General features: G+C 40.4%; 1 protein-coding gene across 1 annotated transcript in view; it reads right to left on the bottom strand.

Annotated features, from left to right (window-relative positions):
- EPS8L2 (EPS8 like 2) overlaps positions 1-27,426 on the bottom strand; it is a 1,747,011-nt gene that overhangs the window by 369,488 nt on the left and 1,350,097 nt on the right. The window contains exon 12 of the mRNA XM_044059131.1: positions 8,688-8,762. Coding sequence (XP_043915066.1) covers positions 8,688-8,762 — 75 coding nt within the window. The remainder of the gene's footprint in view (positions 1-8,687; positions 8,763-27,426) is intronic.

Raw genomic sequence — 27,426 nt, 5'->3', positions numbered from 1 at the left:
TGACTTTTAAACATGCTATTTTCTGACATTCTGGAAAGGAAGCACGGTGATTTTTTTACTTCTTTCATTACACCTGGCCAATAAAATATGGCCGATGCTCTTGCCTTAGTTTTGTCCAATCCCAAATGAACTCCAGGAACAGATTTGAATGGTCCACTGGGCGCTCATGTTGGAGGTGGCCGAATCATTTGCCATCAGGACCATCTCCATTATTAGATTCTTTTTTTCTTTCACAAAAGATAATTCTTACTGTATCTTTAAATTTACAAGCAGACAATTCAAATTTAAACAATGTCTCGTCAACTAATAAACATTTTGCTAACATTACTAACTTGCCAGATGTCTTGGGATCACTTTTCAATACCCACTTTCACATGTAACTAGGTAATGTTCTTTTAAAACTGTCCACTTCTAGAATTTCTAATATTTTCATTTTACTGTGTTAATCAGGAGCTAATTGTGTCTTAAATTAGATATCTGACCTCTTACAGGTTTGTCAACACTGAAAGTCCAGCTGTGAAAATTTACAACTTGCTCTTCAGTAATTATTCCAGCCTTAACTAAAGTTTTTTTTTTAATTTTTCACATTTAGTGTAATCATTCTCTTCCATGCTCATAAAAGTTTTAAGGGCATCCCCTGTTACCTGGTAAGAAAGAATTCTGGCCCATTCTGACTTAACACAGTTTTCTTGTGTGACATTCTTTTCAAACGTTACTAAGACTCAGTGTCATCTTCATTGTGCAGTTTCTTTTTTCCCCTCCTCTTGCTGCTTCATCCTTTTCAGTCATCCCACTGTCCCCATCCATCATCAGGCCTATCTACTCCTTCTTCTTCCCCTGGACTTCTTCTCTGATTGAGCTGGGGCTGGAGTGGATCTTATGGGTGTCCTGGGGGGGGGGGGGTGTTGACAATTGCTTCTGCTGCTGAGAGGGGGTTATGTTATAGCCTACAATTGTTTCCTCACCTCTCCACTGTGCTCATCAACTCTTCAGGGAGGGTCTTTAACAAATGCCCTTCCTCTGGGATGAACATGCCTATCCCTCCCTGCCATAGCCTAAAACACTTGAGCCACTAATCAAATCTTGGTCACCTGGGGTACATTTAGGGCTTTATACCTCTATGCCACAGCAGTTGCTTTCTTTGTGTAGTTTCTTAATGTCAGATAATGTTACTGGGGTAGCAATAACATTAGACAATCCATGTAACCATTGTTGCAGCTGTTTAAGCTTCTGATTGGTCTCTACCTCATACTCTACAAAGGCTATCAATAAATCCTTCATGGTTGTAGATACGGAAAGAAACATAACAGGAAGGTAAAAGTCTTGACAGATCAGTCAGAACACTCCAGGTAACAGCAAAAATAGTTTTATAATTAATATAATTTGTTAGGTGTGTTTCAGTCAGTCAGTGTATGCCTTCCAGATCACAACACAACACCAAATAGAAGTCTCTTTGAAAGCATAGAATTCACAAATTTCACTGAAATAAAATAACCCAAACAGTTTAAGCACTTAGTACTAGAGAAATAGAGAAGCACTGTTATTTGGCAATTCCCTGGTCAAACTGCCCACGTGTACCTCACTAGTATCAGCGTTTAACCACAAAGGAGGCACAGATATGTAAAACTCACATTTTAAGATGAAACAATACAGCCCACATTGATTTTTCATAGTTAATATTAGATGTATTTGCATTATTTACACAGTACCTTAAATGCACATTTTCAATCCTTAGAGGTAACTGGACCCATTTTATTCCACACATGCTCAATCTTACACTGCCTTTCCAATAACCAGGTTGTAAGTTATAGGTCACAACTGCAGATCTCAGCTAGGCTTTAATTCCAGGTCCACACAAACTCTTCCAACTGATCTTTTTTCAGGTCACATCAAACATAGGCCCCAAATTCTGCCTAGCAGTTGCTGCAGAAGATTAAGGAGCTGTTAATGAGCTGCTTCTGTGGTCCAGTGGTCCAGGGTATGATTCTCACAGCCTCCATTGACTAACTCTGTGACTGAGCAAGTCACGTAACCAGACACAGCTCCTAGGCTGAGCCAAAAAAAAGGTCCATGGTGGTCAGTGCTCTACCCCAGTAAACAAATACAGACAAAGACATGGACTATCCAACTCTATGAATCACAAGTACAAATGCAGAGCCCCTTCTCTGACCTACAATGATCCTGCCAAATGAAGAATTAAAATCCTGATTTCCTCCTTCCAGACTATACTGTTTTATGCAATACTACCAGCCAATTAGTTTTCCATTACCCCATCTAACACAATCCATTACCTTACTACTTATTGGGAGAATTATATACATACGGGTCTACTCCAAAAAGAAAAGTAAAACCCCACTTCCGCTAAAGTGCACTACATCAAAAGTGCACTTTCATGAAAGCTGATTCATCGATTCAGAAAAAAATACTATAAACACTATTTTGCAGGGGGGCAAGCCCCCCTGCACCCCTCACATCCCCGCTACTTAAATATACGAACTCCAAGATCACACTACAGTGGGGAAAAGGATATTATTTATTATTTATTTATTGACATTTGTTGACCGGGAAAGTCCACTGGGCCCAATGACCCATTTTTGGTGGAGGCCCGGGGAGAAAAGCTCCATACAAACACAGACATTTTTACATAACATCAGCTTAACTTTGAAAGTGAAGAAAGTTTTTACATAACACAAATTGAAGTAGAAATACAAGACAAATACATATTATAGAGGTATACAATACAAGAAAATAAACCCTGTGTGTTAAATTTTTAGTAATTCTGTTTGTATATTCTCATAAGAAAGAATACTGTTTAATCAATTCTGTTTATTCAGCCACAGAAATAAAGAAAGCAAGAGAGATTGGATACGAAGACATAGTGTAAACTGCAACTATATTGTTAGTAAAAGTATTTGTAGTGTATAGTGGCCAAAACATTTAAGGTGGTTTAATCATATGACTACAAGAACAGATAAGGTTATTGAGATAGTGTTCTTTAAGTGCAAATATACATATTTTTAAAGAGTCTAGTTGAGTAATAGAGAGAGGGAGCGCATTCCAAAGTTTGGCAATGGCATGGGAATAGACATTGTCCAGCTCTTTTGTTACGTTTAGTTATGGTTAAGAGTTGTTTGTTAGAGGACCTAAGATGCCGCGTAGGGGGGATGTGTTTGTATTATAGTTTGAAGGGATGGGCAGTAGTTTGGATTATTTAGTAGTTTCTGAGTGAGAGTACATTGGGAGTAATATAGGTAATGAGGGAACTCAAACCAGTTTATAGATTTAATGGCCAGGCAATGATGTGTGCGAGTTGGCATGTTGGAGACAAACTTGCTATTTTATAGTAGCATGACTGCAGTTTGTTAAGGAGATATGTGTGTAGGTTAGTGAGAATGGGGCAACCATAGAGGAGGGAGGGTAGAAGTACACTATTAGCTAGTTTCAACTTGGTAGACTTGTCCAAATAGAGTTTATGCCTATAGAGTTTGCCAAGCTTAAAATGGGTCTTTTGATTTGACTGAGTATATGATTCTCAAAGGATAGTTTTTCATCAGTTGTGCTGCCAAGTAGTTTGGCTGTATTTCCTTATCTCCACTGTAACGTGCTTCTGCGAATCGGCTTTTGCGAAAAATGCACTTCCGATGTAGTGTACTTTCGCTTAAGTGGGTTAGACCTTCTGTTTGTCGAAAAAGTGTGTTTTCGACAAACAGAAGTAATCCCACACGTGTGTGTGTGTTTGTGTGTGTGTGTGTGTGTATGTATATATATATATATATATATATATATATATATATATATATATGGGATCCATACAGATCCCTGAATGCACTTTCCACAGAAGCAGATATCACTGAGCATACTTAACTGAAAGTGCTGTTCACCAAAGCAGCACTTTTGGATAAGTATGCTCATTGTGCCAGTTGTACTATGGTGCAGATAAGTGTAGTGTGACCCCAGACTGAGAATATTAAAGTAAGGGACTGTGGGGGGTGCAGGGGGGCTTGCCCCCCCTGCATAGAAGTAGGTTTAATGTTGTTTTTTTTTTAAACATACTTTACCGTAAGCACTTTCTCAGTGAAAGCGCTTTCGGTAAAGTATGTTCGGTGATAATGGATTCGGACCTTTGGTCTTTCGATCAAAAGTCCTAGATCGATATATATATATATATATATATATATATATATATATATATATATATATATATATATATATATATATATATATGTGTGTGTGTATATGTGTGTATATATATATATATATATATATATATATATATAGATATATATATTTCATCTAAAAGACTTTTCTCCTAATCACATAATAAAAAAATTATCTCAATCCCATTTCATAGAAAATTTTGTATACTGCATATTGCTCCAAGAGTTGTTTTTTGCAGAGGACAAACCCTCCTGCACCCCTTAATTAAATATAATAACTCTACAATTGCACAACTGTGAAAAGAGGGAACAGCACACATGGTGGATCACTGTTGCTGCACAAACACAAGCTTCTACACATTGGGTACAACATGAGGCTAGACATTAGCAAGGTACAAATGGTGTGCCACACTTAATTTGTCTTGTAATATCCTAACACCTTAAACCACACCAACAGTAATGATTCATAGCATACTACACTTTTTAATTAAATGTGATTTGACGTGCTTTAGATGAAATGTGATATCCATGGACTTTTTCAGCCTTTTCAGCCTTTTATGATTAGATGAAAACACTTTTAGATCAAATCCATCACACATTGATTTGGTATGACCTTAGACCCCTAAGTGGTTGCTGGAACAGAAAGGGTTAATTACCTCAAGAAGCTAAGGCAGGATGGAACCACAGTTGGGTTAAGCAAAGGCAGAGTAGAGCTGTAGTAAGTAGGTGATTTAAAAATCCTCCACTTGGGAGGAAAATTGACTGGTTTGGGGGAAAACAGTTGTTTTCTTCTGTGGAAAATGAATACTTTGTCTAGCAGATTTTCATTAGGACTGAGGCCTGCTAGATTATGCCCTAGGTTCTGAGGAAGCATCTGAATGTAAGACTTACTGCCTTGAGTATGGCTATGGAAACACTGGTGACTGCTACATTCTGCTCCTTATGGAATGAGAAGAGTAGGATCACTGTTGGTGAGTGGAAACCTGACTATCATTGTTACAGTTTATACTTAAACTCTGATGAAAATCTGCTTGCTTCTGTCTTATGGAAGAAAGACTGAATCTTTTTACATGTTATGTAACTGAGCTATGCTACAGGAAATGTACTATTTTCTTTTATGAATAAACTGTTGCAAGCATCTGAACTGAGCCCATAAGTAGCAGAGGTTTCCCATTATGACACCCACCATCTTATAGCACCCAGCAGGCCTCTCAGGAACCAGCTGAGGACAGTCACTTCCACCACCTTTGTGGTACTGTTGACCTCTGGTTGCAACCATCCACAGGCTAAATGAATAAGGTCAAACATCTGCAGACGAGATGGCTTCTCTGAGGTGGAAACCCAGGTGTGGATCCTTTGAATCTTTTGGCAGGTGTCACTCCACTGCAGGCTAGCATTTCCCCTTTCAGTTTGCCATAATTATTTGCAATATCAAACTCTGGATCAAAGTAAGCCATCTGTGTTCTCCAGAAAGAAATAGAGCAACAATCCTGGGCCGCTCAGTTATAGGCTGCCCTCACAATCAGTGACCCTTTTAAATGTTAGCAGAAAGATTTATGTGTTAACATTTGCATTTACCTTCTGTACACGAGTTAAAACGACAATGAAACAAGCTACACTTCAGCAGCAGTTTGGTTTAGACAAATCACTGCTTGCTTGTTATGTGGTATAAAGAAACTCCACCTTAGTTTTGGTTATTTTCCTTTCAATGAATGTTAATATCCCAGGCTGAGCCTGTAATTGGTCATTGTTTGATCAGTGTCATATCCTATAAACACATTTAAATAAATAAAGAAAGAAATATCTAATTTAAAAACTTCAACAAAGCACTTGCTGTCAACTGCTAACTGGATAAAGAGAAAGGTACAGTGGCAAGCAATAATGAATCGACATTCTATTTTTATAAAATTATTCATAAATTGTGTTGCCGTGAAAAAGACTGACAACTTGAGCAGAATTCTCTGAAGGTTTAACTCCTGATTGTTTATAATTTTATCTGCTTATCACTGAAACACTGTGGTCATACAATGGCAAATCTTCTGGCTGTGATGTGGTCATTATTTGTTAGGATATAACTGTTAAATTGTTTTACAGCCTGAGCCTGTACAAGGGGAACCTTGTGGCAGTGATACGACTATTGTAGTCATTTGGATGTAAAAGCTGCCTCATACTGAAGACTGCGAAAGCTATTTAATTTCTGTTTAAGGGTTTTCAGGAAACCAATCATCAACAACAGAATTTGCACCAGTGCAGATAGCCAATAAATCAAACGTTGTCCCTAAGAATAACTCTACATATGGAAACACTTCCTCAGAATATTTCTATATGCCACCAGCAAAAGTACAACTCTTTGAAGAAAACCCAGACCCCACCCACAGGAGTTTCTAATCCAGCGGGGGATATCTGCACCAACAAGAGTACATATCATCTTAAGGCCAATTCCTTCCTACAGAAAACAATTGCAAATTATGGCATAGAAGCTTTTCAACTAAGATTAAAAAGAGTCATTGAGTGTAAGGGTAGCCTGTACCTAAGTGGGCCAGGGGTGTTGCTCCATTTCTTTCTGGGGAAGTACAGAAGGCTTACTTTGATCTAGAGTTTGTCATAGCTAACAATTATGACACAATGAAAGGGAAATACTGACCCACAATGCTGTGATACCTACCATAAAGTCTCAACGGTTCCACATTTGAGTCTAAACTTCTGAGAAGTTACCTCTTTGCAGATGTTTGACCTTATTCATCTAGCCTGTAAATGTTTTCAACCAGAGGTCACCAGTACTCCAGTGATAGTGGAGGTGATTATCCCCAACCAGTTCTTGATAGCCTTGTTAGATGTTGAAAGATGGTAGGTATCACATGGGAGCTCAAGTCTGTGGATCAAATCATTGAACTGGTGGAAAGACACGTAGTAGCCACTAAATTTTCAGTGAGTCATGGACAGATGGTGACTGAACTTCATTCATTGAAAAGAGACCTAATGTTGGGATAAAAGCCATGGATGGAAGATCTCCCAGAGACATTAAAATGAAGACCTGAAAAAGGTTAGACATAATTATAAAGTAGACCAAGTAAAATGTTTTGATGCATTCAACTTGAAAACTTTGCCCCAAATTGTCTTTTAGCCAGTGAACCTATGCACTGTGATATGTGCACTAACATTTTCTTTTATTATGATTCTCCTTTAAAGAAATCATTATATTCTCATGAGAGACACATGTTTGTGAATTATAAAGCTAACAAACTGATAAACTGTGAGTAAGGGTACAGGGAATATCTGAACATGCATTGTTAGATTCAGGCAGCATGTTTATATTGGTTAGCCTCACTTCCTGGAACTGTATTAGTAGGAATGTGAGGAAAAATGGCTTGACTTCAGTGACATAGAGTGGGAAGTTGGGAAGTTATTTCTGGGTGGCAAGAAAAATGCCGTCTCACAGATCAGAGGATTATACCTTTCACTGAGTAGGAGGTGGAAAAAGACTCAATTAGAAGAGGGTGGTACTATACCCAAGTAAGTCAGAAAATATCCAGAAATTTCTAGTTACTGTTTGGGGAATGGGACAGAAATATTCTGATGAAGTGTTTCCATATGTTTAGATGGTTTCAAATTTCAAAAATTCTAGCAACACCCCTGTCATAAATATCAATAGCTTTCTCATAAGATAAAATTTGTAGCAGAATGTGGATGTTTATTTTGTGTGTCTATTTTTGGCAGTTATAGCATTGGTACGTTATGTAACATGACTATCTGTTTGTCAGTTTCTTTCCATATCTGCCTTACATGCAAGACAAGATAAACTGCTCATGTTCCTTGTAATTAACTACTGCTCTAGTTTCTGCTACTTAGAAATAAACAATTCATGTGAAAATCACTGCCTGCGATATACCTCTAGTGAAAAGCACTTACTGCCATCACCCTACAAGCAGTAAAGTAACTTCTAGGGGAAACATGGGACAATAGCCAGAACTCATGGAGAAAAATAAAACCTTTTATTTTCCACATGACCCTTGACACGTGTAAGTATAAACATAGGACACCAAACTACTGATGACAGTCTAGATATACCCATGTGGTTATAAATTTGGTAACGTCTATGAATCTAAAAGAACACAACCACATAAGTATATTTAGCACTGCTAAAAGTAGTAAATGTTTGTTTGTCTTTGATAATCTACTCACAGACTAATACTTTTCAGTGTTTGTACCAACAGCTAATTTTTTCAGACTAATAAAATTCAGTATTTGTATCTTCAGCTAATTTGGCATAGTGTGTGAAATACATGGTATTTGAGATTCCACACTGGTTACAGTGTGGTAAACACGAGTAAATTTGTGTCACATTGTAAAAATTGTATGCAAACTGCACCAAAAGAAACATATTTTTGGCCTGCAGCAAGTTCTGTCAAAAATTCTGTGGCTGTGAGTTTGTAAGCTGTGAGAAGCTTTGACTGTAAGACAAAAAAGTGACTACTCAACATAAAACATATTAATAAATAAACTGATTGCCAGAATATTTATGAGGGTTACCAGTTCCAAAGGTCCAAATAAGGAATGCACCAGTTCAGTGGCACTGGGGTTCTGGATGTGCTTTCTTAGTTTTGCCTGAAAAAAGACATGGATAAATAATGTGTTAAAACAAATTTTAAAGGAAGTATTATATAAACAGCAGATACATAATTGAATAACATTATTATACAGTCAACATGATAATGAAATGTAATAATAAAAAAAGTATTTTGTCATACTGTTGGATATAAAACAGAGAAAACTACAAGAATTTTGTTTGCATACATTCATGACATGTCAAAGAATGTGCCATAACAATTACTGAATGATAAGTTTGTTGACTGAAGTTTGCTGGCATATGTTCAACATATTGCAACTACAAAGGAAATGAAATATAACAAACAAGAAATAAGTGCAGAAGCATTGCTACTAGTCTGGCATAAGAATGAAACAGCAAATCAAGTACAAATGCACAATAAAACAGATTATATTAATTACTTTCTGTTGACCCATATGGTTTCTGTACACCTGTGGCCTCTTTTCAGATGGTACCTGAGGTGTTGTTTTGTTACAACACCAGCATAATTGGGAGCACCCCCTATCCACATCATTGCTGATAGTTCCGTTAATGCTCATCTGATTGACTTTATTAATGACTCAAAGTTCATAGCACATGATAATTTGGCATTTTCTTCTAAGGATGCACATCACTGTAGTTAATATATTTAGGAAAGGAGGTCTCAGAGGCAGTTTCCCATACTGGAAGTACAGGGGTGCTTGCCTCTTGACATAAACCGTGTGTGTGTGTGTGTGTGTGTGTGTATGTGTGTGTGTGTGTGTGTGTGTGTGTGTGTGTGTGTGTGTGTGTGTGTATATGTGTGTAGCCTTGTTTCTGGTCATTCAACCACTGATCTTCTTAAGTCAAGCAGAAATACATAGTGGAATACATAAGTGACGTATACCTTTTTTGGGCAAACAAAAGGTTTACAAATATTCAGACTTTCTGACTAACAGGAGGCCTTCATTGGGAGTAACTTATCTTAGATACAATGATTTTAATATTAACTTGTGTCAAGAAAGAGAAGTGCATTATTTCTAAGTCACTGACTAAAAAACGACACCTGAGAAATGCAAGCCTAGAATGTATGAAATTTATATGCTATTATTCTTTGCGGGCTGTAGTTCAGATAACTGAATAAAAGAGAAAGGAAAATGTGTAGACATGTCACTGCTAAGGGTCTGACAAATCATCTATGACGTACTGCTTTTTTGTATGTAATTGTAGTATATGCATGTGTAGATACGTATTTATCTTATACATATAGCCTCCATCATCTTTGTTTGCAGAACACCAGTCATCTTCCATTTTTGTTTGATGTTCATCATATTGATCACTGCTGCAGTACCCTTAGCTATATGGGTTATATCCTGCAAGGATATAACAGCCAGCTAACTTCCAAAGCTTCAGGGCACCTTTCACCCACCCAAACTGTCATGCAGCTTGAACTGAGCTGACTAAAATACAAGTTTGGGTGTCACGCCTTTCAGTTACTGCTGCTGCAGAGAACAGGCTTTTGATAATCGATGGTCGGCTTGTGCTTCTCCTTTGCAGATAAGTTCTCTATGGGGAAAAAACTTCCACTTAATAATTGTGTTTATCACTGATAATTTCCTCTTCAGGACAGGTATTTTAAACAAGGAGTTTTGTTTTAATGGACTGACACAAGACTTTAATGCACTTTTAAATTGAAGTGCTGTTTTTTCCTCTCAGTTTAAAAGTTGTTTAAAGTAACTGAGAAATGTTTTTTCTGTGGAAAAATTGTGTTTATTTTACTTTGTGGTCACTGACAAAGTGCTTTTTACTGTGTTTGTCTGTGAAAAAAGTGACTGGACTTTTTGTTTTTACCAGCATTTGCTGCTTGCTTTCCCCAGGAAAAAGGCACATTAATTTATTTCTCAGCTACTTTTGTTAACTTACAATTACATCTTCTATTTTATTACATTTTTGATTGTTACTTGAAATTAATTTCTAATGCTGTTATTTTAGCCTTGGATCTCACTTATAAAGATTATATGAGGATGTAGGACTTGCATAGCATCCAGCGAAGTTTGGGAAGTAACAAGCTTAAATCACCTAGCATGGTGGTTTCGGTCTGCATTCTGATTCTACTGTTTAGTTTATACAGCATCTGGCTGATCTCCACCATTGTGCTATCAGGTCCATGACTGTGCACTGCCAATATGCTTGCGCTCATCCTTGTCACCTAGGCTCTGGCTGATCTCCACCATTGTGGTATCAGGTCCATGATTGTGCACTGCAGATAACGCCTGCCCTCATCCTTGTCACCTAGGCTCTGGCTGATCTCCACCATTGTGGTATCCGATCCATGACTGTGCACTGCTGATAATGCCTGCCCTCATCCTTGTCACCTTGGCTCAGCATGACAGTGTGAAACTTGCACTATTTGGTGAACTTCCTGGTGCAGCAGCAGGAAGGCTTGCACGGCTGTTGTTCTCACACTTGTAGGAACAGCTGTGCATCAACAGATCATGATGTAGTGTGGCTGTAAAGCTAAATGGCAGTACTTGCAACTGTTTACTGGTCTCATTCCACAATGGACTGGTCATCTTACATACTCAGCATGCAGCCTTAAATACATTTACAGAAGTGTTGGCAGACTACATTTCCATTTGACTGGAATGGTCAGATCATTAGGCACACTGTTTCTTAATCTACTCATTTGTCTGACATTTGCTACACTGGGGACATTTGGAGTAGTGGCAACCTTGAAATCGCCAGGTAAAATCAAGAAATGATCTCAGTGAGTGAGTCATTGAGATGTTCTTCATTAAGATGAACTGGATCCATTAAGCACAGTTACAGGTACATTTGATTGCCAGTGGCATCAATGAGTAATGGGGTTCAAACTGTTTTATGTGTTCCTCTCTCATTTGCTCTAGCTCTATTATTTGATATACTTATTAATGAAAATTCAGGTGGTTGAATGTGAAAAAAAGCTGCTACAGCTAATCAAAAGTCAGTTGATCACACTTTACCAGTGGGAATTGGGGAAGTTGCCCTTTTCCCACTATAGTGCAATCTCAGAACTGATATATGTAAGTTGAAGGGGGGATGGAAGTACAGGAGGTTTGCCCACTGCAAAATAGTACTTCGGTTGCTTTTAGATTATTTAAGATTCAAGCAGTTATGCTCAGTGTGTTGCACTTTGATGAGCTGTTTTCAACTCTCTGCCATGCTCCCATGTATGTATGTATGTATATATATATATATATATATATATATATATATATATATATATATATATATATATACACACACACACACACACACACACATATATATATATATATATATATATATATATATATATATATATCCACACACACACAGCTGCAGTGTGTTGCTAGAGGTGTCAAGCTTACTTCTCATGGCTTTCAAGAAGTCTGCTAGAAGGAAGCCCCTGCTAAAAATTTCTATTCCCTGTGCCCATATCTATATTTTTTAATCATGGTAGTTAGCTGCTTGACTTTAATGAGAGCAGTAATTAATTCCAAAGTCTTGGTAACCATTTAGTAATAAATTTTACTCATTTTCTTCTGTTATTTATGTTTATTGTAAGCAACAAGTAATGTTACCTTGTGCCAACTCCACTCATTGTATATTCTGGGGACATGTTTCCAAATTAAACGGAGTCACACCTACTTTCACATGCCACCTACAACACCTCAAAATAAAATTCCCTAATATTAGAGTGACACAAAACTTGAGGTCAGAAACTTGTATAAAGTACATTTGAGAGATAGGAATACTGATTCTATTTATTTTGCAACAACATATGCTATATTTTCCATAGTGCTATGAAAAAATATTAAGATTAGTTGGTACATTTTATTCTCTGATTGCCATCTGAGGAAGATTTTACCCAAAGCATCTTCTTTTTTATTTAGGATAGCTTGGAACATAGGACAGATGTAATCTCCAACGGAGATACATTTGTACAATAACTTATTCAATGAAGATTATCTACAAAATAACTGTTTTGTATCCTAAATAACTATTCTGTGCAAATAGTTGATTAAGAAAGTCTGATTTTTTTTTTTAATGTTTAACATTTGCATCTGTGACACTGCTACCCCTCATATCTTACTTAAGTTATAATCATTGAAATGTACATTTACAAACCTGCCATGAGCACTGCTATTCCTTCTTAGCTAAGACTCATCCTGTCCTTAACACAGAACTGTAGTGGATGCCAGATCTCCCCTTATCCTACTGCACATCGCAAGCCTTTCTCCTTCATGCACCTCTAAAACAGTCATTATACTCCTGGGCATACCTCTGAATTATCCAGATTTTCTCAGAATGTCCAGACTTTTGGCTCATATTTTGGATCTGTCTGTCATAAAATGTGCGGTTTTCTGGAAAATCTCTGAGGATGGAAGTCACCAAATAATAACCAACATTTGACTTTCAGACTTCATATCCTTCAGAAAATGCATGTTAATGCAAAACTGGTTATTCTAGCAACTTTCTAAGTTTACATGGGCAAGAATTAAAATCTGTCCCCATTTCTGGGTCTTTGCCCCCCCCCCATTATTTTTGGCTTGGTACAGATTTCTTGTGCTTAGAGGGGTGCTCCCCAGACCCTGTACTTCCTCAGTATTCTGATTATTGACATAGGTAACTAGGTAACTTTTTGGATGAGATGTTAAATGGAACCCCCATCTGCCTGAGTTGGTGGTAGCTAAGGTGGATGTAAATGATCCAACAGCACTTAGGGGCACTTTATTAGCATTTACATTTATTTTATACCATATAAAAAGAAAGAAATGTTAAATCAATTATTTACACACTCATTTTTTACATTCATACTTAAAACTATTTACAAGTTATCAACACAAAAGAACGTAACTAAACAGTTCTATTTCTTTCCTTCTTTTCTTTTATATTTACCCTCTATCCCTCCACCCTTTCTTCCATAACCAACTTCTTATTTTAACTAATGCATTATCTTCTTTCAGTTTCTTTATATATACCAAATTTTCACATCTTTTTTCACAGCACCCATATTGTCGCAAAGAGTACTTTATCCCATTTATCAATATTACATTCCTTTACTTTCTCATACGTCCCATATATCATATTCATAGTTATACATTTAAATCCTTTCCACCTATATTCATTTTTAAACTTTCCCCAAAATTCTTTATTTGTTTTACAGTCCAAAAAGCAATGCTTCACCGTGTCTTCTTCACTACAGTCAACACATTGTCTTTCTTCCATCACCTTGTATTTCAAATTCCTTTTCATTGATAACTTGCCTAATAAAAATCTTCACAAAAATCTTCTGCTTCATAAAGATTTTCAAACATTTTTATTCTGTCTTTAATTACCTTTTTTCATTTATTCCCTCCATGGGAACACCAAAACAAACATATATGTATGTGTGTGTATACATACAGTATATGTATATACCATTCTTTTATTTTCAATTCAACTTCACTTACTTTTAAGTTCCATAATTTCATTTGGCATAATTTCTTTCCATCTTACCTCCTTTTTCTTTTCTTTTCCCTGTTTTTTTCTTCCTATGCTTGCTATACTTTTTCATTAAGCATCTTACCTATCATTTCTCTTTCTTTTTACCCTTTTCTTTAACCAAAATACAGCATAGTTAATAAATGTACCACTCAATTCTTAAATTCAAACCACCTTCTTTTTATTATAAATTATCCTCTTCTCACTGCACTCAGTCTTTAGCCTCAAACAGGTTCATAGGTAGGTTCTAGGCTATCTGCCCAAAGGCATTTAAAAGCCTAGCCAGAATGTTTTGGCTTTTGTCACTCCCTTAGATTAGTTCCCTGTGCCTCTGTCCAGCAGAGCCACTGAAGTGATCCCCGGGGTAAACTTTCTGTTTCCCATCCACTCGTCAAGGTTTCTTTTGAAGAGTGTTAGTGAGGAGCTCTGCCTAACATAGATTGGAATCTTGTTCCAAAGCATTTATTGTTGTGGTGATGTTTTAGATCCCTAGAGTGGATGGCTCAAGGGGATATGGTTTTCTTTAGGTGGAGCATGTCCATCAATTCTGGGTTGGACATGGCCTTGTATGTCACGCAGTGATCACCTCTGAGTAGGCGGTATGCAACCGGGTACAGCTGGAGTTTCTTCAGTCGAGCTGCACAGGGCATCTGTTTGAGGCCAGTGATCCTCTTGGTGAGGTACTTCTGTGGTCTTTCCAGTTGTTGCAGGTGTCTTGTAAGGTACATCCCAAATGGAACGTTGTATTCTATGATGGGTCTGATGACTGATGAGTAGAGGGGCACAATGACCTCTTTTGATCTGGATGCGAACCCTTTTGTGATTAGGTGGGCCACATAGAAGGATTTTCTAACCACTTTGGCAATGTCATTTGGGTCTCCAGATCCCTTATTACGTCTTCCATTTTTAGGGGACTACCATCTATATGGTAGTTTGTAGGTAGTTTGTGGGTACTTTATTTTTTCCAAAGGGCATGACTATGCACTTTTTGACATTTAGCTTGAGGCCATGATTTTGACACCAGGTATCCGTCTCAGTGAGACACTTTTGGAGGATGTCTGTGTCAGCCGGAGAGTCAATTATAGCCCCTAGTTTGCAGTCATCTGCGAACTTGGTGAGCCATAGTCTTCCTGTGCTTGCCTGTACCTCTGAGAAGTATATGCCAAACAGGAGGGGTCCTAGGACAGAGCCCTGGGGAACACCACTCATAACCGGTTTAGAGTCAGACCTAGCTCCCACAACTCTCACCATGTGGGTTCTGTCCATGAGCCAGTTGGCAACCCATCTTGTGATGTAGGGGTTTATGTTCAGGCTGTTGAGCTTGTCTATAATACCAGAATGCGGAATGGTGTCAAAGGCATTTGCGAGGTCTAGGTAGGCTGTGTGTACCACCTTTCCCTCGTCTATAGCCTTGGTAACTGCCTCAAAGAAGTCCACCAGGTTTAGGAGGCACGATCTTCCCTTAACAAAGCCAAATTGGGTAGGGTCCAGTGTTTGGAGGTTCCCAATGTCTCTGTTAATGAGTTCCATGATGATGCGCTCCATAGCCTTGCAGACCAAGCTAGTCAGGCTTACAGGGCAATAGTTCCCTGGGTCTGTTGTGGCTCCACCTTTGTGGAGCAGAATAACCATTATTGTGCGCCACTCTATGGGTACGTAGCCTGTGGAGAGGCTGAGTTTGAACAGTGTGTTTAGGTGAGGGGTTAGTTTGTCTTTGAGCTCATGTAGGATGCAGCCTGGGACATCATCTGGTCCCACTGATGCTGTGTTTTTGGCTTTGGAGAGGGCTATTTTAACCTGAGTGTCTGTGATTTAAGGGGTTCTACATTCTTCTGGTATGGTTATGGGCCCTTTTGGGGGTGAGAGGGGGGTGAAGTATGCATTGAACCTGTCTGCCAGGATGTTGGCAATATCAGTCGCTTCAGTGTATTTTGTGCCATTCTGCACTAACTCTGAGCAGATCTGAGCATTGCCACTTAGATTTTTGACATAGCTAAAGAATGCCTTGTGGTTATCTTTGGAGTCCTTGGCAATTTTTCTTTCGAAGCTCGCCTTGGATGATTTTATGAGGGATTGTAGTTTCTTGCTGATACTGATCAGGGATGTCTTCCCTTCTTGGGATTTTACTCTTTTCTGTACTACTTTCCTCCTTCTATTGTGTTGCTTATTTATGGCAGGGGTCCACCAGACTGGTTTCCTTTTCTTGGAGGAGTGAGTCTTGGTTTTGCTTAGGATAGCATGATCCATGCATTCTTATAGGTGCCCATAGAATGCATTAGTAAAGGATTTTGCAGCTTGGACAGCGTTATCCTTTAGCATGGGGGCTTTGAAACTTTCTACTTCGGTTTTAAGTAACGTGAAGTTTGCTTTAGAAACGTTTTCACGGTGGTTTCCTTGTCCGGGGGTGGGGGCAGAATGTGGGAATCCAAAGTGATTTGCTTATGGTTAGATCTAACTGGTGAGGGGTTGACCTACGCCCATGATGGTGATGACCAGGTCCAATATGTTGTCACCTCTGGTGGGAGTGTTGACCAGTTGATCCAGGGCGTTTGAGTTTATAAATTCTAGGAAATGTTGGGCAAGGGAGTTAGTACTTGAGTAGTTCTCCCAGTTAATGTTTGGGTAATTGAAATCACCCAATATTAGGGTGTTTGGTAGGACCTTTATGTTTCCCAGTGTTTCCAGAAACACGGAATGGGGGTCCTGGGACATGGTGGGTGATCTGTAGCAAGCTACAATTTGAATTTCAGTTTTGCCCGTTGTTAGTTGCACGTGGATGATCTCTGAAGCATCGTGCTGTGCCCCTAACCTAGAGGTGAGGGTATCCTTGATGAATATGGATACGCCCCCACCTTTTGTATTTCGGTCCGGGTTCTGTGGCCAAAATGTATGGTATGAGTTGTAGCCTGGTAGTGCTGGGGTGCTCTCTGGAGCCTTAAACCAGGTTTCTGTTACTGCACATATATCGATTTTCTCCATATTGAGAAGTGCCTCGAGTGCATGCATTTTGAGGTTTAGACTTCTGGCATTGAGTAGCATTAACCTCAGTTTTTTGTTACTTGTGCTATTTACGGTGGTGGGTTTGTCTTTTGAGCCTTGCCTAAAAAGGCACAATGGGGGTGGCAAGAGCCTTGGCCAGTATTCGAAGGCCTAAGGGTGACAGGTGCAAGCCATCTCTAACAAAGCAGCATGGCTTGTCGAGCATGTCATCCCAGGCGGACAGACACTGGATCCCCTTTGAATGACATCAGAAACTTAGCCAGTTGTTGAAACTGATAATTTTTTTCTTTATACCATGGTATTATTCTTGGTGAGGGCAGGATGCTACTCAGGGTTAGGGTCATACCAGCCTGGACTACGTGATCAGAGAGCTCTTCCATGTCTCTTTTCATGGAGTCCAGGGAGGTACGGCTCAGGTCATTCACACCAACATGGACAATGACAGAGTCGTATTTGTACTTGTTCTGGAGTGACCTGAGTACTTGTGTTATGTGGCGGATCCTTGAACCCGACAGGCAACTAACAGTAACCTTCTCCTTATTCAGTCTAGTGAGTAGGACATCAGTGTGACTGACTATAGAGTCACCTATTACTAGTATGTTGGGTATGTTATTTTGCTTTAAGGGCTGTGATTGCGTGGAACACTGGTTTTGTGAAGTATGTGTTTCATGGTTTGTGTTTGGGGGTGGAGGTTGCTTGGATGTCTGCTTTGGAGGTCACTATTGCTTTCGCAGATTTTTATTTAGAGCCTCTGAGTATGTTTTTGTGTATTTATGTGTGTTTTTTGCAGGTGCTGGTTTAATGGGTTTATGTGAGACTGGTGGTGTGATGCAAGTATTTCCCTTCTCCTCTTGACTGTCTGATCCAGTCTTGGGTTGAGAGAGCTTAGCCTCCAGTTTGGCTGTATAATTGCATCTCTCACATGTATTAGTGTTTGGTGGTAGGAGGAGAGGGTTGTCTGTGTACATGAGGCAGTTGTGACATTGCCTCAAAATGCCCATATTTACCAGTTGGACTGGAGAGTACACCTGAAACTGCCCTTTGGACATGCCTGTATTGGTACAATGAACTGTTTTACTGAATGGCTGGTAAAGTCGAACAGAAATCCTTGTCCTTCTGTACAGTACAGGGGGATCTAGTGCTAGGGTTTATAAGTGCTTGCTATGAGATTTGAGCAAGTGCCGGCTGAGTGATGAATGGCTTGAGTGCTTAAGTTGAAATGTGTCTAGTTCCAAGGGAAAAATTGAAGAGGAGACTTTGTGGAGCCGGGAATAGTTATACCCTAGCTAACTGGCACTGCCCGGCGTGCAAAACCAGGCAAATGCAGTTTTTATAGCAGGGAAATATAAGAGATAGAAATTAGCCCAAAATGGCCAATAAACTACTAATTTCTGGGCTGAAACCACTCCTACAGGGACAGATAGGCTGCTCAAAGCTCCCCTCTCTCACAGGTGAACCGAGAAACTTCCTTCGATCCAAGTAAGGTATGGGCAAACACAGAGATTTGTAACACAGCCCTGAATTCGGCACTAACCTAAAAACTGGACAATACTAACTTAGAAAGGCGGGGAACAAGTATATATTTTTTCAGAAAATAAAGCAGATACAATAAAAAAAAAAACAATTTAAATGTACAGAAAAAGATACTTATTGTTATATATCTCAGATCAGAGTTGTAGTCAATGCCCCTAAAGTAGGAAGAAACATAAATACAGTAAAAGCAGATGAATAAAGTGCAATTTTATATATATATATATATATATATATATATATATATATATATATATATATATATATCTATCTATATATATATATATAAAACAATAGAAAACGAACAAACTGATTTAAACAAGTTACCCAATTAACCAAAAAAAAGCTTAAAACTGAACCCTGTTCCAGCAGTCTTCAATCAGACAAGTTATAACTGCACACTCCTGCCACTAGGGTGCAGGGGAACCTTCTCCAAAAAAAGATGGCCTGGATCAGTGCTCAAGTTATACAAACAAAGCTAGATTCTGCAGGCCTGATTCTGGTCTATGCTACAGCAACAAGGCGCACCAACTTCAGAAAAAAACAGTTCAAATAAGCAGACACAATAAGCCTGTGACCAGAAATTCCCAGCTCAGAAGGGCAGAATCCAGCCTCTTGTCCCACAAGAGTGCAGACCACAAACCTTCTTAATGTAGAATAACTGGCCTGAAGCCCACATGCTTAAACCAGAACTAATACACTTTTAGAACAGCAGACACTGAGCCTTCAATCAGCAATTCCCAGCTTAGAAGGATGTAAGCTACCTGTCCTGCCACAACAGTACAGACCACAAACCTTCTTAATGTAAAACAACTGGTATGAAGCCCAAGTGCTTAAACCAAAAGACTTAGAATAACAGTTACAATTTAATTAGGCTACTACCAAGCAGTAATAAATGCAGCAGAATAAATAAAATTGAGTACTTTTAAGAAGAGGCAAAAGCAAAATAAAGTAGGAGGAAATACAAATACAGTAAAAGCAGATGAATAAAGTGCAATTTCTTTTTCTTTTTTTGTAAGTAAAGTGCAAGGAGAGAGGAAGGAAGAACTTAAGTGAGTTGGCCTTTTCAAATCTTCTCTCTGTATTAAAGAGAGTGAACACTAGACTCAGAATATGATCTCATTGTACTCGGTTAAGTGGGCAAATGAGATGGACCCAGGAGGAGTGTTCAAATACAGACTTACACGAGGGGCGGGCAATTACAGAGCCCCAGAGACACACAGCACACTATTCAGTGAAAACAATTAGGTAACAGAAAAAAATGAAATACAGTACTTTTAAAACTGCAAGTTTGTACTTAGAAGACTAAAATACAACTGCAAGTTTGCACTTAGCTTCAGCTTCTAATGCAGGTGATTGTAGCCAACCAAGTCTCTCAAAAGTTGAGCATAAAATGAGTTCTCAAACTTTGTGGCTAGCACTTAAAGTACAGATGAAGCCCTCGAGGCTAACAGTTAAATATCAGATAACAAAAACGTGAGAAGACCACCACCCCCTCTTATAGCAGAGAGACACGCAGCATAGGTTCATAGGCAGGTACTGGGCTATCTGCCCGAAGGCATATATTAGCCCAGCCACATTGTGCGGTATTCACCGCCCCTTTGGTTAGTTCCCTAGGCCATTGATCTAGCAGCTAGTACCCTTGGCCCCTATCTAGTAGAGCTGTTGGTATGATCCCTGGTGTGAACTTTCTGTTACCCATCCACTCGTCAAGGTTCCTCTTGAAGAGTGATAGTGAGGGGCTCTGTCTTATGTAGACTGGGACCTTGTTCCATAGCAAGGGAAGTCTTTGTGAAGGGAATCTATCCCTCCAGCATGTTCTATTCATTGTTCTGCTGAGGTTTATATCCCTAGAGCGTGTACCTCGAGTAGATTTGGTTTTGCTAAGATGGAGCATGTTCAACAGTTCTGGGTTGGACATGGCTCTGTATGTTAGACAGAGACCGCCTCTGAGAAGGCGGTATGCAACAGAAAAAAGCCTTAGTTTTTTCAATCGTGCTGCATAGGGCAACTGTTTGAGGCCAGTAATCCCCTTAGTGAGGTACCTTTGTGGTCTCTCCAGCTGCTGGAAATGCCTAGCCAGGTACATTCCAATTGGTGCATTGTACTCAATAATGGGTCTGATGAGGGAAAAGTAGAGGGGCACCACTACATCCTTAGATCTTGATGCAAACCCTTTTGTGATCAGATGGGTCACATAGAAGGATTTTCTAACCACCTTGTTTGCTGTAGCATAGACTAGATCCAGGCCTGCTGAATCTAGCTTTGTTTGTATAACTTGAGCACTAATCCAGGCATTCTTTAAAGTATTCAGTTGTATTTATTACTGCTTGGTAGCAACTTGATTAAAGTGTAGCTATCATTCTAAGTCTTTTGGATTAAGCACTTGGGCTTCAGACCAGTTGTTTTACATTAGGAAGGTTTGTGGCCTGCACTGTGGTGGCAGGACAGGTAGCTTACATCCTTCTAAGTTGGGAACTGCTGATTGAGGGCTCAGTGTCTGTTATTCTAAAAGTATATTAGTTTTGGTTTAAGCACTTGGGCTTCAGGCCAGTTATTTTACATTAAGAAGGTTCATGGTCTGCACTCTTGTGGGAGGAGAGGCTGGACTCTGCCCTTCTGAGCTGGGAATTTCTGGTTAAAGGCTTATAGTGCCTGCATATTTGAACTATTTCTTACTGAAATTGGTACACCTTGTTTGCTGTAGCATAGACTAGATCCAGGCCTGCTGAATCTAGCTTTGTTTGTATGCTTGTTGTTTGTTTGCTTGTTATTTCCCTGAAACGCTAATTCCACCTAAAATGCGGCTTTTCAGCGCTTCTGTGGATCCCTAGTGATATCTGCATTGCTTACTGTACTTATTTCCTTGTTTCACTTGAAAAAAAGTTACTGTTTGTCATTTTTGCATTTAAGTTACCTGTAACACAGTCACAGGCTACACACTCAAGTGCTCTAGCCTCCTCAGTGTATTTAAAGTAATTTAAGCTCTGCATTTCTGTTTCAAAAAAAAAAAAAAAACACGAAAAAATTCCTTGTTTTCCTGCCTTTCTGGACTAGTCTAGTCCAGTTTTCAGGCTTTGCTGAATCCAGGACTGAGGTAAAGGTTCCTGTGTTGCCCATATCATACTTGGATAGTTAGGTGGCTTCCTTGTTCACTGTGAGAGAGGGAACTCTGAGCAGCCTATCTGTCCCTGTAGGAGTGGTCCCAGCCCAGCAACTTGTAGCTCATTGGCCATTTTTGGCTAATTTCTATCCTTTTTGATCTCCCTGGTATAAAAACTGCTTAGCGCGGTCTTGTGCTTGTATACAGCTCAGCAGGCTCCTCGTGGTGCCCTGCAGGGTCCTACAAGCGGCCGAGAGACAAAAGAGAGACTTTGGACTTGATTAAGTATTGTTTTAGCTTGTTGTTTCCCTGAAACGCTAGTTCTGCCTAAAACACGGCTTTTCAGCGCTTCTGTGGATCCCTAGTGATATCTACATTGCTTACTGTACTTATTTCTTTGCTGCACTTGAAAAAAAGTTACTGTTTGTCGTTTTTGCATTTAAGTTACCTGTAACACAGTCGCAGGCTACACACTCAAGTGCGCTAGCCTCCTCTGTGTATTTAAAGTAATTTAAGCTCTGCATTTCTATTGTTTCTGAAAAAAAAAAAACACAAAAAAATTCCTTGTTTTCCCACCTTTCTGAACTAGTCTAGTCCAGTTTTCAGGCTTTGCTGAATCCAGGACTGTGGTAAAGGTTCCTGTGTTGCCCATATCATACTTGGATAATTAGGTGGCTTCCTTGTTCACTGTGAGAGAGGGAACTCTGAGCAGCCTATCTGTCCCTGTAGGAGTGGTCCCAGCCCAGCAACTTGTAGGTCATTGGCCATTTTGGGCTAATTTCTATCCTTTTTGATCTCCCTGGTATAAAAGCCGCTTAGCACGGTTTTGCACAGGTTTGCGCACTGTGCAGTGCTATTTAGCTGCGGTTAAACTATTCCAGGCTCCACAAAGTCTGCACTTCAGTTTTTCCCTTGAAACTTGAAACATTTCAACCCAGCACTAGAAATAAGGCAATTTAAGACTGGCACTTACTAAAACTCACTAAAACTAGCACTAGCTTACAGCTTGCACTTCAGCCCTATACTCAGGAAGTATAAGGCTCTTTACTCATCCAATCAGCATTACAGTCCCAACCATCTATTCAGGCATGTTCAAGGGACAGCTTCAGGTGTGCTCTCCGGTCCAGCTGGTGAATCTGGGCATTCTCAGGCAATGTTACAATTGCCTCATGTACACAGACAACCCCCTCCTCCTCCCAACCAACACAAACATATGTGAGAGATGCAGCTACACAGCCAAACTGGAGGCTAAGCTCTCTCAACCCACTACTGGATCAACCAGTCACAAGGAGAAGGGCAACACTAGCACCACATTACCAGACTCACATAGACCAGCCATAGTTGCACCAGAAAACAACTCTCAGAAACATGCAAAAACATACTCGGAGGCTCTAAATAAGAACCTGCCTAAACAACAGAGACCTCCTAAGCATACACCCAAGCAACCCCCACCCCACAACAGGAACCAGGTAAAACATACGTCACAGTGTCAGTCTGCCAAGCAAAAACAGCTCCTAAGGCTAAATAACACACCTAACACACTAGTAATCGGTGATTCTATCATCAGGCACACAGATGTCCCAATCACTAGACTGAACAAGGAGAAGGTTACCGTAAGCTGCCTGTCAGGTGCCAGAATCTGCCACATAACACATGCACTCAGGTCACTCCACAACAAGTACAAATATGACTCTGTCATTGTACATGTTGGCGTAAATGACCTGAGACGTACCTCCCTGGATGACATGAAAAGAGACATGGAGGAGCTCTCTGACCATGTAGCCCAGGCTGGTATGACTCTGACTCTGAGTAGCATCCTGCCCTCACCCAAAATTATGCCAGCATATGAAGAAAAAATGATCAGTTTCAACAATTGGTTAAACTACTGGTGTCATTCAAAGGGGATCCAGTACTTGTCAGCCTGGGATGACATGCTTGACAAGCCACGTTGCTTTGCCAGAGACGGCTTGCACTAGTCGCCCCTGGGCTTTCGAATACTGGCCAAGACTCTTGCCGCCCCAATACTGCCTTTTTTAGGCAAGGCTCAAAAGACAAACCCGCCTCCATAAACAACAATAATAAACAAAAACTGAGGGTAATGCTGCTTAACGCCAGAAGTCTAAACCTCAAAATGCACACACTCAAGGCTCTCCTTAGTATGGAAGAAATCGATGTACGTGCAGTGACAGAAACCTGGTTCAAGGCTCCAGAGAGCACCCCAGCACTACCAGGCTATAACTCCTACCATACCTTTAGGTCTCAAAACCAGGACCGGAACACAAAAGGAGGGGGTGTGTCCATATTCATCAAGAACACCCACACCTCCAGGTTAGTAGCACAGCACGCAGAATATGAGACCATCCAAGTGCAATTGACAGCAGGTAAATTGATGTTCAATTTATAGCTTGCTACAGATCTCCCACCTTGTCTCAGGACCCTCACGCAGCATTCCTGAGAACATTAGAAAGTATGAAGATTCTACCCAACACCATGCTACTGGGTGACTTCAACTATCCAAACATTGACTGGGAAAACTACTCAAGCTCAAACGCCCTAGCCCAATGCTTCCTTGAGTTTATAAACTCAAATGCCCTTGAACAGCTGGTCACCACTCCCATAAGAGGTGACAACATACTGGACCTGGTCATCACCAACATGGGAAACCTATGTTCCACACCTGAGGTAAACTCATCATTGGTAAGATCAGATCACAAACTAATCACACTGGACATCCACATCCCGACCCCCCCCCCCAGTCAAGGAAATCAAGGTAAAAAACTTCTCTAAAGCCAACTTCACACTCCTCAAGACCGAGGTGGGAAGTTTCAAAGCTCCCAATCAAATGGAAAATGATGACCCAACGGCAGAATCCTTTAGAAGTGCATTCTATGAACACCTTCAAGAATGCATGGACCGAGCCATCCCAAGTAAAACCAAGACCAACTCCTCAAAAAAGAGGAAGCCAGTCTGGTGGACCCCGGCCATAAATAAACTTTACAACAGAAGGAGGAAACTCCTGCAAGATAAAACAAAATCCCAAAATAAGAAGGCATCTCTGATTAACATCAGTAAAAAACTGTGATCCCTCATTAAATCATCCACGGCCAACTTCGAAAGAAAAATAGCCAATGACTCTAAGGATAACCACAAGGCCTTCTTTAACTATGTCAAGAGTCTAGGGGCAAACTCTCAGATATGCTCCGAGCTAGTAGTGCATAATGGCCATAAATACACTGAACCAACCGACATTGCCAACATCCTGGCTGACAAGTTCAGTGCAAACTTCACCCCCCCTCTCCACCAAAGGGGCTAGCACCCATCCCAGAAGAATGTGGCACTCCAGATATCTCAGACACACAAGTAAAGACAGCCCTTGCAAAGGCCAAAAACACAGCATCAATGGGACCAGATGCTATCCCAGGTTGTGTCTTACACAAGCTTCAAAATGAACTAACGCCCCATCTCAAATCACTATTCAAACTCAGCCTCTCTACATGCTATGTACCCAAAGAATGGCATACAGCAACAGTTGTACCACTCCACAAAGGTGGTGCCACAACTGACCCTGGGAACTATCCCCCTATAAGCCTGACTAGCTTGGTCTGCAAAGCCATGGAACGCATTATCATGGAGCTCATTAACAGGGACATTGGGAACCTCCAGACACTGGACCCCACCCAGTTCGGCTTTGTTAAAGGCAGATCTTGCCTCCTGAACTTGGTCAACTTTTTCAAAACAGTCACCAAGGCCATAGATGAAGGGAAGGTGGTCCACAGAGCATATCTGGACCTCGCTAAGATGTTTGGCACAATCCCACACTCAGGAATCATAGACAAACTCACCAGCTTAAATATCAACCCCCATGTCACAAGATGGGTTGCCAATTGGCTCTCAGACAGAACCCACATGGTAAGAGTGGCAGGCGCCATGTCTGACTCTAAACCAGTCACAAGCGGAGTCCCACAGGGCTCAGTCCTGGGACCCTCCTGTTCAGTATATATTTCTCCGAAGTACAGGCAAAGGCGGAGGGACTGTGGCTAAACAAGTTCGCAGATGACTGTAAATTGGGTGCAATAATTGACTCTCCAGCTGATACAGACACCCTTCAAAAGGGTCTCACAGAGACAAACACCTGGTGTCAAAGTCACGGCCTCAAGCTAAATGCCAAAAAATACATAGTAACCCCATTTGGGAAAAACAAAGTACCTACAAACTACCACATAGATGGGAATCCAATAAGTACAGAAGAAGTAATTAGGGACCTGGGTACCCAAGTAGATAGCATGCTCTCCTTTGATAACCACATAGCCAAAATGGTCAGGAAATCCTTCTATGTGGCACACCTGATCACAAAGGGTTTCTCATCCAGATCCAATGAGGTGATTGTGCCCCTTTACTCCTCACTCATTAGGCCCATAATAGAGTACAATGCCCCATTTGGGATGTACCTCACTAGACACCTGCAACAACTAGAAAGACCACAGAAGTACCTCACTAAGAGGATTAAGGGCCTTAAACAATTACCCTATGAAGCACGACTAAAAAAGCTTCAGCTCTTCTCAGTCACTTACCGTCTGCTCAGAGGTGACCTATGCCTGACCTATAGGGCCATGTCAAACCCTGAACTAATGGACATGCTTCACCTCAAAAAAACAAGATCCCTCAGAACCACTCGTTCTAGCGATTTGAACCTATGTACAACAATAAACAGGACATGTTGGAGGGATAGATTCCTGTCCCAGCGACTCCCCTCACTCTGGAATGGAATCCCAATCCATATTCAACAGAGCTCCTCTCTGACCCTCTTCAAGAGAAATCTTGATGAGTGGATGGGTAATCGTAAGTTCTACCCTGGGATCACTTCAGGAGCCCTGTTGACAGAGGCCCAGGTTACTAATCTAATGGGGAGGCGAAAGCCATCACACTGTGGCTAGGCTTATAAATGCCCATGGGCAGATAGCCTAGTACTTACCTATGAACCTATGAACCTTGGCAACATGGTTATCAAAGGAAAGCTGACTATCTACTTGGGTCCCTAGATCCCTTATTACTTCTTCAGATTTCAGGGGGTTACCTCCTATGTGGTAGTTTGCGGGTACTCTGTTTTTTCCAAATGGGATTACTAAGCATTTTTTAGCATTTAGCTTGAGACCATGGCTTTGACACCATGCATCAATCTCATTACGGCCCTTCTGGAGGATATCCATGTCGGCCGGAGACTCTATTATAGCACCCAGTTTGCAGTCGTCCGCAAACTTGGTCAGCCACAGCCCTTCAGTGCTTGCCTGTACTTCTGAGAAGTATATGCCAAACAGGAGGGGCCCCAGGACAGAGCCCTGAGGCACACCGCTTGTTACTGGTCTGGATTTCGACATAGATCCTGCTACTCTTACTTTGTGGGATCTGTCTGAGAGCCAGTTTGTGATCCATCTTGTGACGTAAGGGTTTATGCCCAGGTTGGTGAGTTTATCAATAATACCTGAATGGGGAATGGTGTCAAATGCTTTAGCAAGGTCAAGGTAAGCCATGTGTACCTCCTTTCCCTTATCTATAGCCTGAGTAACTGT

The sequence above is a fragment of the Protopterus annectens genome, chromosome 17.part0 (genome assembly GCF_019279795.1).
Source record: "Protopterus annectens isolate FY-2018-M chromosome 17.part0, PAN1.0, whole genome shotgun sequence".
NCBI classification, from domain to species: domain Eukaryota; kingdom Metazoa; phylum Chordata; order Ceratodontiformes; family Protopteridae; genus Protopterus; species Protopterus annectens.
This window is presented reverse-complemented; position numbering and strand designations above follow the sequence as displayed.